Source organism: Larus michahellis, chromosome 3, assembly GCF_964199755.1.
Source record: "Larus michahellis chromosome 3, bLarMic1.1, whole genome shotgun sequence".
NCBI lineage: Eukaryota > Metazoa > Chordata > Aves > Charadriiformes > Laridae > Larus > Larus michahellis.
Window position 1 is genome coordinate 106,179,890 of NC_133898.1, and position 14,164 is coordinate 106,194,053.

At 38.5% G+C, this 14,164-nt stretch overlaps 1 protein-coding gene across 1 annotated transcript in view; it reads right to left on the reverse strand.

Moving 5' to 3' along the window:
* MCPH1 (microcephalin 1) overlaps positions 1-13,408 on the reverse strand; it is a 135,789-nt gene extending 122,381 nt beyond the window's left edge. The window contains exons 1-7 of the mRNA XM_074581646.1: positions 13,285-13,408; positions 10,853-10,944; positions 8,330-8,448; positions 3,463-3,547; positions 2,704-2,824; positions 2,341-2,481; positions 1,004-1,099 (exon numbers count right to left, since the gene is read on the reverse strand). Coding sequence (XP_074437747.1) covers positions 1,004-1,099; positions 2,341-2,481; positions 2,704-2,824; positions 3,463-3,547; positions 8,330-8,448; positions 10,853-10,944; positions 13,285-13,303 — 673 coding nt within the window. The 5' untranslated portion in view covers positions 13,304-13,408. The remainder of the gene's footprint in view (positions 1-1,003; positions 1,100-2,340; positions 2,482-2,703; positions 2,825-3,462; positions 3,548-8,329; positions 8,449-10,852; positions 10,945-13,284) is intronic.
* Between the last annotated feature and the right edge of the window lie 756 nt (positions 13,409-14,164).

A 14,164-nucleotide genomic window follows, 5' to 3' on the forward strand; every position in this document is an offset into this window, starting at 1 on the left:
CGGTAGAACAGAGAGTACGCAGACTGTGCAATGACGCTCATTATGAATTCTAAAGACTGTCTTCTCCTTACCTTTCTACTGAGATCAAACACCAGCATCTGACTTCAGCTTTTTGCTCATTTGACTGACAGAAGACATGAGGTCTGATGTACATACCCAATGCATACATGATTAATGCTGTTGATGCCCACTGACATAGCTCAACTATGCCAAACCACAGGAACAAACCCCTAACTTTGAGAATAAGTACCTTGATAACAAACTGCTTGAATTCATCTGCAACCATAAAACATTTTAAAAGCCAATTTACTTTTGTTATTTCTTCGATCCCTGAATACTTAAGCTGGAAAACACATTAGGTTTCCTTTTAAATTCAAGTTTTTTGATTGAAAATTGGAACACATTTCAGTTCTGAGGTCTCTCTCTCTTTCAGTTCTCTTTTTTTGCTTTCCACATCACACTGTTTCATGTGCACTCTGTATTCTAGACAAGATTACTGTAAGAGCAGAGAAGACTGACAACATGCCAGGACAAGAAGCCATTAATGGGGAATGGTGTGAAGAGAGAGGCAAAGTTGAGGCAAACAACACAGCAGTAAGGAACACATTTACCCAATATGATTCCTCATGCTCCATTTTCCTTGAATTCTTACTTCTACATACTTTGCCAGTTAAGAAAAACTAAAATAATTCAGCTTTAAATATAAATGACAAATATATGCAGTTCTCATTTCAGTATACCATACTTTCCAAAACAAGATATACAGGCCATGTATTATTTGGTGAAACACTGGAACAGGTTGCCCAGAGAGATGGTGGAGGCCCCATCCCTGGCGACATTCAAGGTCAGGCTTGATGAGGCTCTGAGCAACCTGATCTAGTTGAAGATGTCCCTGCTTACTGCAGGGGGGTTGGACTAGACCACCTTTAAAAGTCCCTTCCAACCCAACACATTCTATGATTCTATTTTTAATTTCTGTAATATAAAAAGTTGTGTTAGTTACCTGGTAACAATGTATCTTCTGAATTAGTTAAGAGACAAGTAGACAGCGGGCAGTCTCCTGGTGAACTGCGTGGAGGTATTTGAGACATTTGTGAAGCTAGGAATTTGTAAATAATAAACTAGTTAGCCCTATTTGCAGACATACAAATTTCCACACCATCTATTTATATTTCAAAACAGCTCAATTGTAAGAGACAGCTCATTGCTTTCCCAACTAACTATAACCATATAAATAACTACAGATTGCTCGACAGTATCTCACATTTATATACTAACAAAAAGCTATTAGATATTTTACAGTTTTAAGCAAAGTTTTTCTAGATAACTCAGCATCACATTTTTCTGCAAATAAAGAATGACGGCAAACCATTTAGAAAATATTATAGACCTTCCCAAGCCAGCTGAGGCATTTTACTAAAGAATCTGTCAAATCCTGTAATTAGCAGCAAAGCCTTCATGTAGCAGAAATGTTTTTCAAAATGTTTGAAGGTATTACCTTAAAACTCAAAGAGAAAACAAATACAAGCCATGCAAAAATAAGTAAGATTTAAATTTGCATGCACGTATCACTGGTTCTTTACTTTTTTCCCACAACTGTTTTTGAAATTATAAACTGACAGTCTAGTTGACATAGACATCTTAAAACTTCAAATACTACAGATTCCCTCCCCCTCAAAAGATGTTCCATATTTCAAGACTTTTTATAATAACTGGCAAAACCTAATGACTTAGACCTCAATACTTTCACAGTAGGCAAAGCAAACACACAAAAAAATATTTGAAAACTACAATCTAGATTTAATTCACCAGGATCTGCATTTTGAAATCAACCAGATTTATTCAGTTAGGTAACTCAAATTCAGTTATTTTTTTAAAGCCTGTTCTTCAGTACCTGGACAGATGTCTCATCAATTTTGGACTCCTTTTTAAACTGTTGGCCAGGAAGTAATAACATTACAATCTTTGTCAAGTACAGCATTCACATTAACAGGAAATAAGATTTAGAGCATTGCTGCAATGTTTGACCAAGTCACGATAATACCAATTTACATGTTTAGAGTCCAGCTTAAATACTAGTCTTCTTGAGCAGTCCCGTGATTAAGAAATTCCTTTTTGCGATCACTGTCTTGCATGACTTCTTGTGCTTTTAAACAGAGAGAAACTAAAAGGTAAAGCATTCACACCTACTTGAAACACGGGAAGACGGGAAGACATGCAATCAAGTAAGATATGAAAAAGACTCTGAAGGCCAGAGCAAGATAAGTACAACAAAAATTCATCAATAAAGATGGTAATCATTTGTGCATGTTCATGGATAAATAAAATATAACTTCTTACCAGTAGGAGAAAGATTTTCTCTTTTTTCCTTCATGTCCTTTATTCTTCTTTCCATTGCACTGCATTGATCTTTTATCTTATTAACAGGGCTGTATCCAAGCAAACCATTGTCTTCAAATAGTAAAACTGGTACATCATTTTCTACACAAAGAAATTGCATTTGGACGTTCATATTTATATGCCTCAATACCACAAACTTGCAAAGAACTCTGTAAAAATTAAGTCAGCTTTATTCCTATGGTGAGATGCACAAAGGTTAAAAAAAAAAATGAAAACAGAAAAAAAACCAAAAACCCAAAACCCATCAAGCGCTTTAAAGAAATAACTTAGGATAGTTGAATCTTAGTCCAAAGTAGGTCTTACCAGCATTAATTGCTGTCTTTTGTACAGCTAATTCTTTAGCCATCTGGTCCAGTCTTCTCTGCATCTTTCTATCATTTTCTGGAGTTCTTTCAACGAAGTCTTTTGGCTGCATACATTTGTGCTACAAGACACACAAAACTATTAATTACATGGTATAAAACTGCCAGAAGTAACTATGCTTTGCCTACTACTTTATCACAATTATTTATTACCAGTGTTTATGCTACTTATTATCACCTCCTTGAGATTCACAGATAATCACAGAAGTTAACATTTTCCAAAGTGAACTTTAATATGAAATAAGAAAGCACCTAACAGATTTTTTTTAGGTTAGATTTTAGTAAAAAGGAGACTAAGTCACCATCTTTTCTTTTTTGCTTGTAGCAAAGCTAAGGCTTGAAATATTATTTCTTTTTAAATACCAGGATTTTAGGGTTTGTCGCAACTCAGTGAAACATAAGACACACGGCAGTCATGGTTTTTTCGATTAGTTAATCATTATGTCATTTTAATTTAAATCTTCATTTCTTTACTTACGAGTTTAAAAACTCTACTTTTATTACCCTTTCTCGATGCGATAAGATGTCGCATCATCACACCCATAGTCTACCTTTAAAAATCTACTCAGATGAATAGGTACAGTCTAAAGAATGTTCTGAAAATAAACAGTTCAAATACCTGAGGTCAGGAAGTCAGGTTGAAACTTTAAAGTTAACTACTCTAGGCCTATTTAAAAAAAAATAAAAATCACACACTCACTTTTTTGATCAGTAGTGGTAATCCTTCATTAGGGTCTACTGCAGGAAATAAGGATTCATCAACATGTACTCCTGTTTCTCGACACCTGTATAACAAATTAAAGCAGGTTTGGTGTTTAGTTTTTTGGGTTTTTTTTGAGTTTAAGAATAAGAATCTTTCAAAATGTCATTATCTACTGTAACGATAGAAAAATAATCTATATATTACACACCAAGTATCAGACATGATACAATTTTTTTGTCCTAATGATGCCCTCTAAATTGCTTTTCTGAAAGTCAAAAATTCCCACTCTCACGTTATTTTCCACACACTCAAAAATCACTGTATGAAGTCCCTGTGGCCAGATTCTCATGAATCTCAAATGTTGCCCTGACTTTTGTGAGGACTGTAGGCTTTCACTAGGTAGTGAACAATGAACTTAACCTTAACTTGGTCACTGTGATGACAGTATACTCCCAACTACAATCTACGGAATGCCATGGTGGGGCAGGGGGAGGAAATTCTTCTATTCAGGCAAACGAGGAAGGAGGTTTCATCTGATCCTGGCTTTTACATCCTTCCCGTTAGTCTCAATCTTCTGCCTTCTCTTCGTATATGCAATGCTAAAACCAGCTCCTTATCGAGGAGCAATCTGTATTTATGTGGACTTTTTTTTTTTTATTACAAAATCAAAATCCAACTGATACCTTAACCCTAGTTCTTCCTGTCTTTGAGAACAGTGGGACTAATGTTATCTTGGAACATGATACAATCTACTGTATTTTTGAACATTAAGGGTGATGTTGAGACAAGACGTTTGTTATTAATACATAAATTAAACTTCTTTTGATCAAAATAGGTAAATACAGTTTTATTCTCAAACAATAAATAATAAAACCAATTATGGAAGAGTATGGAACCTTAATAGGCTACACTGGAATTCCCCCAGAAGTCATTCAAAACTGTGATTCTAGTGACACCTAGTGATCTAACTGATATAAAGTTTGTATCTGTAGAAATATAATCTAACACTCAGTTTTGAATAAAGAAGAAACAAACCACTATATGTATTTGTCAAACTAACTGGATTTAGAAGTCTCTGGAGTATCAAATAGAGATGATATTCAACATGCTGGACACTAATCACCATACATGCAGATTACATTAAAATTCAGAGATTTCATTGATTCAGAGAAGCAAAACAGAAAAAAAATTGACCATTAAATACAAGAATTTTTTACTTTGCAGACAAATACAAATGTAAATAATTTATCTATCTTATTTGTGACATGAGTGAGTTACTGTACTAAGAATACACCAGTAGAGTTTCCCAATTATGATTTGGAAGTACAAAGCGTTCTTATTTTGAACACAGATTGCCGCAATTCTATTTTATATAGGGTACTTTTTGTTGTTGGGTTTTGATTTTTTTTAGGTTGCTTGTTGAGGTATTTGAGTTGAAGCAGCACTAAAATATTATTTTTCAGGGATCCCAAAGCTGTCAATCATTTTGCATGTTGTAACATTCCATATGTAACCATGATAAAGTGCTGTCATTCCACTACATGAGGTTTTATGTTCTATTCCATTTAACTTTTGATTACTGCTGAGGGGACAACGCTATGAAAACATTTACTGTAAGTCCCCAAAATCTTCATTTTCCCCTCACACATCTACATTCTGATACACTTAAGAGGACTTATGCTTTAAATAGTCTCCTTGACAGCTGCAAAAATTTTATTCCCTTCACTGTCTTAACTTCTTAACATAACTTCTTCCATTTTAAGTAGACTCCTTTTTAAATTTGAGCACTGCCACAGATTTTCTTGGGTTTTGGTGAACACTCATTTTATACTGGGGCCATACTTATGAGAAGTTTCTCTGAAATAATTTGAAGAGCCATCCACAAACCAATTAAGACCAAGCAATAACTAAAATATTTGTACTGCACTCCAACAGGAGTCACCCAATTCCCAGTCTATACTAGAAAGTTGCCCCTTACTATTACATTTCCTAAACCAACATTTCACAGCATTTCTGACCATACTGAGAATATTCCACTTGCTATTGAACGGAGCAGCTGGTTAATCAAGCCATTTACTGCGTTCAGTTTTGGGCCCCTCACTACAAGGAGGACATTTAGGTGTTGGAGCGTGTCCAGAGAGAGCTACTAAGCTGGTGAGGGGTCTGGAGGACAAACCTTATGAAGAATGACTGAGGGAGCTGGGGTTGTTTAGCCTGGAGAAGAGGAGGCTGAGGGGAGACCTTATCACCCTCTACGACTACCTGAAAGGAGGTTGTAGAGAGATGGGGGCTGACCTCTTCTGCCTGGTGACAAGTGATAGGACAAGAGGAAACAGGTTCAAGTTATATCAGTGGAGGTTTAGATTGGATATTAGGAAACATTTTTTCACTGAAAGGGTTATTAAACATTGGAATAGGCTGCCCAGGGAGGTGGTGGATTCACCATCCCTGGAGGTGTTTAAAAAAAGGGTAGATGTGGTACTTAGGGACATGGTTTAGAAGTGGTTTTTGTCAGGGTAGGTTAAAGGTTGGACTTGATGATCTTAAAGGTCCCTTCCAACCTCAGCAATTCTATGATTCTATGATTATTTTTTTTTTTGTTAACACTAAAGCTTCAGCTCATACAAACTCTGCGTTATTTGCTTACACGGTTCTCAGATTCAAACTAAGCCTCTATTCATATAGGACCACTATTTTACTGGCCCATACTATTCAGTCCTTCCTGTTTACATCGTCCCAGGGTTCAACAGACTGTCTTCTGCCTACCTAATCTCTGAGATATTGAGATATTCAATATACAAGGCATAGGATTTAAAGTCAGGCACTCCAGTTCCCTCATGTTATTACAAAAAAAATTTAGTATGTATGCTAGCACAGACTCATTGTAATTTCTTATTGTCTGTGCCTCATTTGAATAACCCTATGACTAGTGAGACTATCATTACTATCTCTTAGGTAAGCTTTTACCACTCCTGACCTATACCTTGCTCAAACTTATGACACTCCTATGGATTCTGCCTACAGTATGCATCAATCTAAGTTGTATTTTCTTGTGTACCCTTTGGCATTAACTTTAAACTAAATGGCAGAAGAAAAAGATTACAGAAAAGTTCAATCATAATTCACAGCTTGGGTCCTCCTCCGCATTACAATACATCTATTTCAGATGATTCCCCCAGTTCCAACCAATCTCATCTTCTAAGTCACAGACCAAGACCTTGCCTTGTCCAGAGCATACTAGGAACACTTCAAAAAATACCAGGAAGATGCTAGCCTTCTCTTTCCTACCAAAACAGCTTAAGATTTCCTTTCAGATCCTCTCTCTTGTCTTTTCCTTTGTTGCTGGTATCCAGCAACAGTGAAAGTTTCTAAAGGCTTTTACACATGGATCTTAACGCTCCATGCTGTCCCCTACAGTATCATATATCCAGCTCTCTCTATGTCTAAACTTTCTACAGTGTTCATCTGCTCAATACCTTCCAGTACTGCAGAGGAGACTCTTGTGGTGGAACTGCTATTACAGAGAGAGCATTTCTATATAACATATCCTAGACTCTCCCCGTAAGGAGCTCTCATTCTTCTTCCTTTGCGGTAAGCCTTTCCTAGGCTACTCACCTAGACTTTTCTGGGATACTTTTTACTATAGCACATTCAAGTCCCCAAATAGTTTATAGTACCACTGACAAAGGTTTCAAATTCCATCTGAAGAGCATATTCGATTTTATAACCAAAGATTCCAACTGAAGTGACCATCATTCTCACACACTCGGATAGCACCAGGTCCCAGAAAAATATATTCACATAAATTAAATTTTCATCACCCTCATTTTTGAGAGTTTAAGGTATTTCTTCCTCGATGTTAAAGCTAGCTGGGTTGTGCAGCTATACAGTTATAACTTCTATATCCGACATTCTTAAAAATAAAAATCCTGCTTCTGCGGAACTGCATAAATTTCTTTTTTGGCTAATGGATTTCCATCACAAGTTTTGTGGTTGTACTGGCCTACATCTATATGGCTGCAAAGCTCAGTTTTGACCCCCCCCCCCTTTATTTTTTTTTTTTTTTTTTTACTTTTGTTCTTAGCAGACTTCTGTCTCTCCATATCACAATTGGTATAGGAAAGGGCCTCTCTACTTGACTTATATTTTAATTTGCATCATCACAGTAATTTATCAGAGCGTTTAAGTATAACACATGCATATTCTTAAACACTGTGTTGTTGCACTTCAACTGAAATCTAAGTTAGGCCTTACAACCACTTTGTAAACTCAGAGAAGCAGCTATGGACTAGCAAATTCTCACAGAGTGGCCGCACAGCTGAAATTTGATATTTTTATTATTTTTTTTTAAAACTTAACTTTTTCCATATGGTAGTTGAGAATTTTCAAGCAGTGCTGTTCTGAACCTGCCAAATGTCTTAAAAGCCAGACTACATATGGATCTTTTTCTTTCTTGCTAAGAGTTATTCTGTCTACAGGAGTTAAGTACAAAAACTATCCCTGATGAAATGTACTTTTTCATATGAAAATGCAAGAATTCTATTCAACATAAATATTTGGTTTTCACAGCCTATGCATGCCATCTGAAAGCAAAGGAGTGAAACGCTGAATGGTTAACAAATATACTATGGAACTACTTCAACACATTAGTTTTTCACGAGTTAACATTTTACCTTTTTATGCAAGTAATATGCTTTATAATAGGAATAATGTTATAGGAAAGTTATCATTTTCTCACAGATTTATCACTATTTCAAGTACATTAAAAAAACAACAGGTACTGTACTTAAGTTTTTAAATAAAAAAATACTAGAATACATTTTCTCTGGAATAGGGTACATTCATTATATTCATGATTACTCACTTCTCCACCCAGAGTACAGAAACTATTTTTACACCCATCTTCTGTGCTTTTCTCCATGTAGCCAAATGTCCGTCTTTGAAGACTACATGGGTCACATGCTTGTTCAAAGTTTTTGAAACCTGCAGAAGTACACAGAGAGCTCATCTTTAAGTCTGATAATCAGAAAATGCTAATGAAACTAGCTAGTGTAGTCCATTTTTAATGTACAAACCATTAACCTAAAAACTTATTCTAAAAATCATGTCAAGGACTCTTTTGATCTTTCCCATTTTCACAAGAAGCCTCAAGCAATCAAAACCCAAGTCGCATTAGTCAAGCCAATGCAATGCACGCTAGAGGGCTTTTTGTTTTCAAACTTCTTTTCTCTAGGTTACCATTTTCATGTCCCTGCTCTGCTCTAGTTGTATCACCAATCTTACAACATTTTTATTATTGTAGCCCAACATAATTTCTTATGCAGCAGACGGTACAAAAAGTAGTTGCCACTATCCAAACAAACGCTAGACTACATCATTTATTTAGCAAAGAACTCACAGGCTTAAAGAGTACATCTAACCTCATTCCTTAAAATAATTCTCATCAATAAAGATCATTTTTAGTTTTGAGGGAAGGCTGAAGGTACTACAAACAAAAAAAATCATATGGGAACACTTTAAAAAGTGAAAAATACAGAAAACTTAAGTCAGTACAGCTAATATCACACCTGATATTTTCATTATGTTGTACAACTGATCAAATTTTCAGTTATCAGCCTCTACTGACAACTAAGTGATAACTTTGTAGTTATAGATACTCCATTCTTCACAACCAAAGTTTCCTTTTGTGGAGACTAAACGTCCTACATATAAAACTCTTTGATCAGTTGTTGTGATTGTTGACATGGTGAGATCAATACAATTCATATTTTACAGCAGCCTCTTCTCAACACTGCCAAATGGAAATAGCTCTGTAGCTTTCTGTTGCGCTCTCAATTGCATCACTATACTTGGCTCCCAACACGTTGGATCTATATTTGGCTTTAAAAAAACTATTCAGCTTTTTCCAAGATTTCTGGTGGCAAGATGGTTTATTACTTCTAAGATGACAAAAAAAAATTATAATTAAGTATCTAGGTATACAATGAATCTCTTTTGGAATAAGTTATGACTCCAGATACAATTGCTTACTCACTTATGCTAGTATCTGGCTCACAGCCTGTGTCCTAAGGAGACAGATGCTTCATGTAGCTTTGCCTCCAAATTATGGAGGAGCACCACTTTACACTTCCCTCTCACCTCTCTTGTCTTCTCCCCTAACCCTGGTGTCCTCTGCTGCTCAGCTGACCTTAGCTTGAGATGTCTGAATCAACAGCCTAGTGAAAAACTAATTTAGAATTTTTTTTTCCTGACACAGTAAGCCATGTCAATTTACTATCATGTGCTCAGCCCAATAAAAGGGAAGCGTCTGTAACAGCGAAGGGCAGGATCCCTTTTCAGTCATAGGGATCTGCTAAATAGGCTCACCTGTATCATCTGCCTGTACCTTCCACCATATCCAGATACTTTTTGATCAACTTGAAGAATTCTGAAGCCTTATGCTGTGGTCATTTTTTCTGTGAGAAAAATCTAATATAATCGAAATAGATCTGATAGTACAGCACAGAAGAACAAGAAATATTTTCTACTCGAGTTATTTATTTAGAGTTGTATTTAGAGTTGTATTATAAAAATAATAAAAATAGTTATTCTACTGTTCTGTCATACTATCTCAGCTAAATTCATCCGGAAAGAGAGGCTTTGGGGAGATCAGCAAAATTTCCTAAATTATGGTAAGATACACCTACACATGCCCACTTAAAAAGCACTGGGAATTCTTGCAAGTGTTATTTAGATCATGATGTGGGCTGTAAAAAATCTCCATTAACCGGTGATAATGTGCAAGAAGGGCAGATGCCAGTTTGACTTTGGTCTCTGCTTGAAATTTTACAGCTGGCAATTGAACATATTTTGCACCTACAAGTCAACTACACTTGATGAGCAAGAAATCACTGAGACACATACAAAGACTCTTAGACATATTTTTACTGGCACTTTCTGGAGTCAAACCACATTTGTGGGAGAGTGAATGGAAGAATAAAATGTCATGGTGCTTGGGTTAAAAAATATTGTAGTAACAACAGAGCAGTTGCCTACAAGTTAAAGAAAACAAAACAACATAAGGTACGCACTTGTAAACCACAGGTTTCCAACACTTAGATTTGGTTTACCCACAGTATGTGGCAAGCCTGATACTTCACAACAAATGCATGCTATCATATTAATATACAAAGAGGTTTATAGATATAGGGAAGCTTTAAAAGCATTTGCTATCTGTCACTAGGAAGTATTTTACAGCACATTCATTTATTCTCAGGTATGTGATTATTTTCCTTCCTGCACTTTAAAAACTCATACTACAAAGAAATACATATGACAAGCAGAACAAGCAAGCTAGTTTTTAATTAAGAGCTTTCCTATTATATTTATTTCAAAATAGTTTCCTTACTTTTGCTCCAACATCAAGAAGTTGCTGTTCAAAGGTTTTTGAGTAATTTTCTGTTCTGTTAGATGACCAAACTTCTACAAATGCAGTAATACCTGGATCAGAAGAGAGAAAACAACACACAGCTAGTGAAGTACATACTATGGTAAAACTGGTCAAACTGCTTTTCCAGCAAAATAACAAAATTTTATTTTTTGCAATAGTGCAATCATTAGCAAATATACCTTCTAATAAACTCAGTATCAGATGTCAGCAGCAGAATGTTAGAGTATTTCTGTCCCTTGAATTAGTTGCAATGGAACAAACTTAGAAGTCTGATACTAGTTAAACAGCTTTTCACTTAGTCTATTTAAAACACACTACCAGCTTAACAAACAATGTAGTATTTTTACACAGCTGCTTACTCTCGTCATTATCTAATCACTGTATCTTTACATGACTGCTTACTCTTGTCATTATTTAATCACTGCTAATCTTCAGGTTAATAAAAAATTAAGACAAGTTCATGTAACACAATTTACAGAACATAATGGAATTATTCCTTCTCCAGACCCCCAGAAAACTCTGCAGAAATATTACTTAACAGTTTCCAATTGACTTCAAATTCTACCTTATTTATACTGAATTAACCCAAATTAAGTACATATCACAGGGGCTAATACATCAGCTGCTATATGTTACTTTTTGAATATTGCTTTTAAGTAGCTTCCTTCATCAACCAGATTAATAATCTCTTCAACGAATGAAATCAGTCTTGGTTGAGAAGGCCTTTAAACGAACAAACCCAGATGTATTGACATGGAGGGATACACAAATTAAACTCATAACAACATCTTCATTAATTTTACTCAGGACAGGCACTAAAGAGACATACAACTCCATTGGCCATGCCAGTTTCACATTTGATTGATCAATCACGAAGTGCCTGAAAACTGGAGGAACGCCAGTTCACCAGAATCAACTTTACACAAACCACAGGCCAGACAACTCTCAGAATGCATGAATAAAACTGAAAGTGTCAACTTAAAAGAGTCATCCTTGGCCAACATTGCTTAGTTATCTTAGTTACTATGTATGTATTTCTGATTCACTATTATTTAATGTCATCTCTCTTCTTTCTAAATGAAAACCAGAATAACGCCCCAACAGTAGAAGTACTTTTATAAAGATTAAAATGTTTTTATAATTGCTAGAAATACTTTTAGCATACAAGAGAAATATGAAACATAAAACACCTCCTAGCCAAAACACAGGGAACCTAAGTCTTGTTATCAGTACTATGACTCAGACATACACAGGAACTTAAGACAAGTCCACTCCAATGCGTTTTTAATTGTGTTCATTCTACTACTGGACCAGGGCAGCTTTTGCCAGAGTTGCTTTTTTCTTGATTGCTCTACTCTGAAAAATATTACACTTGTATTCGAAAAAAACCACACCTTCCTCATATCAAATATTTTAGAACCTTCAAAATTATAATTGTCCTAGAAAAACAGGTTGCAGCATTTCAGTGAAGGTCAAACTAGGAACTTAGAGGAACATTACTTCAAAGCTGCATGCACCTGCAGTAGGATCAAAGGTATATTTTACAATAATTTGCCAATTTTAGCTAATCAAACATACTCCAACAAAAGACGAGGCACTTTATAGTTTTTGTATAGCTGATGGAAAGGAAAATGAGGAAGGGTTTGGAGCTTTTTTGAACTAGAAGAGCTCTGAGTAGAGCTCAGTTCTTATAAAGGGCAACTTATGCTGAAAGGTCTCAGAGAAGGCGGTGACAGAGGGGGAAAAGAGCCATCAGAGCGCAACCTAGCGAGGCACAAATTGAGAAAGATGCGGAAGAGACCAGACAGGATGAAGCCACGACTGACCGGGACAGGAAGACCGAGGCGGGCACCGCCGGGCGGCGGCAGCGCCGGCCAGCGCCGTATCGGGAGCCACCCCAAGGGGCATCCGCTCCCTCCCCCGTCGGAGCGGCCCTCCTTGTTGCGAGCCCTGCCCGCCTCAGCGGCCGCACACCCCCACCAGGCCCCCGACCGGCCACAACCCGCCTCCTGCCGGGACAGGCCGGGGAGGGTCTGGCCGCCAGGCCCCGCTGCCGCCCCACGCCCCCGGGAGGGCTACCCACCCTCGGGGGGGGCGGCACGCCACACAGTCAAGCTGAAGACTGAGCCGCCCCGAGGGCTAGGTCCCATCCCGGACCCGGCGCTGCGCCGCCCCCAGGGAGAGGACCAGGCGGGGAAGGAGGCGACCCGGCGCCCCGACAGCGGCCCCTCACACACCAGGCCCGGCCGCTCTCCGCCGGGAAGCGCCGGGGAAAGGGCCGCAAGGAGACGGGGTGCAGGGGCAGCGCTGTGAAACCGGCCCGCTCCAGCCCGGCGGCTCCCCTCAGCCGCGCCGTCGGCCCTGTCCCCGCACAGCAGACGAGCCGGTACCTTTCAGGGCGGGCTCCATTCGCGGCGCAGCACCGAGAGGCTCCGGCACCCGCCACCGTTCAAACCCGCCTCCACGCGCCGCCGCCGGGCCTGCGCTCTGCGCCCTGTGCCCCGCCGCGCCTGCGCCCTGCCCCCGGCCGCCGCCAAAGGAGGCCTCGGGCGTGGAGGCGATTGTGTGGCGGTTGAGCGGTCCTGGCGGGCGAGGGGGTGTCGGCGGGCCGGACGGGTGACGGACGGCGTGGCAGCGTCGTGGCTGTCGAAGCCAGGGGTACAAAGTCGTTCTGGCGATGTGAATCCCTTTTTAGACATAGGTGCGCTCTGTCCATCCAGCTCCAGCCGAGCGTAGCGCTGAGGGAGTCCCGCGGCAGCCGAATGCTGCTGAAAACAACATTTCAAAGCAGTGTTTTGAAAAGGCAAACGATAAGTGAATTGTCTGTGTGAATGTTCACCATGAGGAGTCCTCAGGAGACTTCTCTGAAGAATTTTACTTTGTAGGAAGGTGCATTAGGGAACCAGTGTTCTCTGAAATCCCTGCTGGCTCGAACTGTGGCATCTGAAGTGAAAATATAACAGAAAACCAACAAAATGAGGATTAACAAACGGGCTCAGCCAGGCGGTATTTACAGAAGCATCTAAAATTACTTGAGGGCAACTGTACTACTCAACTGCGTAAGCTCACCCTTACGTGAAATGGCTTTGGTGTAGAAGGCCGGAGTGTAGCCATGTGATGCCAGAGGGAAGTAAAAGAGAGAAAACCCTGATGTTTTCCCCAGGAAAAAACAGATAAAATTTATAATAAAGTAAAGGAGTTAGCAACTATAGGGAGATTTACAATGAAAGGGAAGGAACACATCTTTTTTTAAAGGAAAATGATACTGTA